The sequence below is a fragment of the Elephantulus edwardii genome, unplaced genomic scaffold (genome assembly GCF_000299155.1).
Source record: "Elephantulus edwardii isolate Elephantulus edwardi_28Jun2011 unplaced genomic scaffold, EleEdw1.0 scaffold00217, whole genome shotgun sequence".
NCBI classification, from domain to species: Eukaryota; Metazoa; Chordata; class Mammalia; order Macroscelidea; family Macroscelididae; genus Elephantulus; species Elephantulus edwardii.
In genome coordinates, this window is record NW_006399967.1 from 451,349 (window position 1) to 454,380 (window position 3,032).

A 3,032-nucleotide genomic window follows, 5' to 3' on the forward strand; every position below is an offset into this window, starting at 1 on the left:
TTAATGAAAGTTTATAGAAAAATGGGATTTCCATTCATTCATTGTACATTTGCCTCTCTAACCACCTTCCTGCCCGCTTCGTTTTTCTCTTTAAAGAGAATCTTTCATTGTTGCACATGGATTTTTCTTTTAAGAAAAAAACAATTTAGAACTGTTCTGTTGTTGTTGTTATACGCCATCGAGTCAATTGTGATTCATACCGGCCCTATGTATAACAGCTCTGAACCCTACTCTATCCAGTGCCAATCTTATTGTCTCTGATACACCTATCCCCATTACCCTAGTCACTGAATCAATCCATCTTATCAAGGATTTTCCTCTCTCTTGCATTGTCTCTCCACCCTCCCAAGCATGAAGTTCCTCACCAAGGACTGGACCCTCCTTGCAACATGCCCAAAGTATGTCAGACGAAGCTTCGGAAACCTTGCCTCCAAGAAGCAGCCTGATTTCACTCTCTCTCAGATGAACCTGTTTGTTCTCCTGGCAGTCCATGGTATATCCAATACGCTTCTCCAACACCACAGCTCAAAGGCATCAATATACCTTCTATCCTCCCTAGTCATTGTCCAGCTTTCTGATTCATAGCAATTAATCGTGAAGACTGTGGCCTGGATCAGGTGCACCTTAGTCTCCAGACTGACGGGGCTGCTCTTCATTGCTCTGGCAAGGTACCTGATAGCAGACTTTCCCAGTGCAATTTGTCTTTTCATTTTCTGGATATTAGTACCAAGAGTGTTAGGTTTACGTAAAAAGCGCATAGGCAATACAGTCATCACTTTGGCGTCAGAGCTGACTCAGAGCTTCCTTCAGGTTTCCAGATGCGGTAAACTGCACAGGAAGTGATTGTCTGTCTGTCTCCTCTACAGCAGCTGCTGGATTGATCCATCTATTTTTATGTTGATAGCACAACTCCTTCTTCCCCACTAGGCTACCAGAGCTCCCTGTAGAAAGTGCAGAGGGTCTCTATATGGCCCGCCGCCTGCACACAGTTTTTCTGGTCTCTTCCCACCCAATCTCTCTTGTTCTTCACACTTGGAATTGTGTTGGCCACTGTTAGAATAAGATGAGCCGGGGCTGATGGATCTTTTCTACCCACTGCCCACAGACATCTCCCACGAGGGCTAACACTCGGTGTCTGTAGAAGCCTGTGGATTTCGACAAATGTATGATGCTACGTGCCCACCAGAGCATCACACAAAATCAGTGCCCTTAATGCCCAGGACTCCCCTATTCACCTCTCCTGCTCCCCAAACTTCTGGTCAACATTGTCTGTGCCTGTGCCTTGACCTCAAAGCCAGCTGGTTGGATGCTACAAGCGTTTTCAGACTTCTTGAGCTTTTTCTTACTCTTTTTTTCTGAGAGCGGGTATTGGGGTGGGTGTCCCATCTCAGTGTGGGGGTCTGGGGCTGTCTGAACCTCACTTTTGCAAGTAGGGCCTTGTCTGTTTTCAAGTTTGGATGGGTTCTGATTCTCTGCGTTTCTACTACTCCACCTTTGGGCAGATATGAACTGGACCTGAGCGTTGCTGAGGATATCAGGCCTGGTCCCCACCTCCACAGGGCTCCCAGCCCAGTGTGGGGGAACAGATACAGAAGCAGGCAGATACAGCTGCTGGGGACCAGAAACCAGGACGTGATGGGGACCCCCTCGGGCTCATGAAAACAGAGTAATCTCTCATTTGAGAGGAGGAGGTGTTGAGGGGTCCTCCATAAGTGGCCCTGGTGGGCCAGTGGTTAAACACTTTGTTACTAACGGATAACTGAAAGCCTGGTTCGAATCCATCAGCAGCCCCTTGGGTGTGAAGAGATGTCCGTTTGCTTCCTTAACATATTACAACCTTGGAAGCCTACTGCGCCCACAGGGCCGGCTGTGAGTCATAATTGACTCAAATGGCAGGAAGTTAGATCTAGAAGTTCCTGGATGGCGCAGACACTTGACACGAGTAGAAAGGCTGGTATTTTTAACGCACTCTGCGGTAGCAAGGCCTGGCGACCTGTTCCAGTAAAGAAGACAGCTTAGAACCCACACCCTCACCTCAACGTGGGAACTCAGCTCTGTCACATGGGCTCACAAGGACTTGACAGCACTTAACAACATCATTATACCCATTCAGAGGGAAGGAAACTGAGGCCCTAACACGTTAAAGGACTTGTTCCAAATGGACTCGCTGAGAGTGGCTGGAACTGGACGCCATAAATCTGGCTCTAGAGGGTAAATTTGAAAAGTCAGCCAAGAAAGGGGCGTGGAGAAAGACCGCACCTGTCCCTCAGAGGAACTTGAAACCGCTGGGGTCTGGTGACCTGGGCTCCTGACACGGGATGTCACGCACGTGACTCACAGGGTGCCCTGGACAGACGGACTCGCTTCCTCTCTCTGGGTTTGTACCTGAGTTTAAATGGGCGAGCGATGGGGCACCGCCTCTTGGGGGCGCGGCCAGGCTGGGATGAGGTCATCCACGTGGGGCGCCTGGCACCGCCAGCGCTCGTTAAATGCCTGCTAGCGTGATTATAATCATTACTGCTTTATTATAGTTCATTTTAATTAATTGATACTAATTCTGCTTCTTGGCACCCACCCCACTAGATCTCCCACTCAGATTCCTTACTCTTTCTGGCTCGCACGGGCTCCAGAAAATTGCAGGCGACCTGGAGCAGTGGGTCCGAGTAGAGGCTTCTCTGTCGTGTCCACTGGGTCTGGGGTCTGTCACTGTCCCCCAGCACTTGCCGGCGCTAGGACCACGCGATCCTGTCAACGCAACGGTGGAGACCAGACCAACCTCCAGACACGCCTCCCCTGTTGATTGGCTCGAGGGCCCCGGAGCTGGTTCCTATTGGCTCCGGCTGCCGCCGCTCCGGGGAATTCCCGCCGCCGCCGCGCCCCGCCTGCGCCGCAGTCTCGGCTGCCAGCGCCGGGGCCGCAGGGCGGTCGGGAGGCCGAGGAGCGTGGTCGCTGCCAGCTGGTGGCCGGCCCGACGCGGGCACCTCGCGGAGTGTCCAGCCTGGGTCTGCGCTCCTCGGCGCCCCCCAGCCTGT

The 3,032-nt window shown here is 51.9% G+C and overlaps 1 protein-coding gene across 1 annotated transcript in view; it reads left to right on the forward strand.

Moving 5' to 3' along the window:
* Nucleotides 1-2,406: 2,406 nt before the first annotated feature.
* The window catches only part of MFSD12 (major facilitator superfamily domain containing 12), a 15,178-nt gene continuing 14,552 nt past the window's right edge, over nt 2,407-3,032 (forward strand). Inside the window, exons 1-2 of the mRNA XM_006897962.1 lie at nt 2,407-2,501; nt 2,597-3,030. Coding sequence (XP_006898024.1) covers nt 2,407-2,501; nt 2,597-3,030 — 529 coding nt within the window. The remainder of the gene's footprint in view (nt 2,502-2,596; nt 3,031-3,032) is intronic.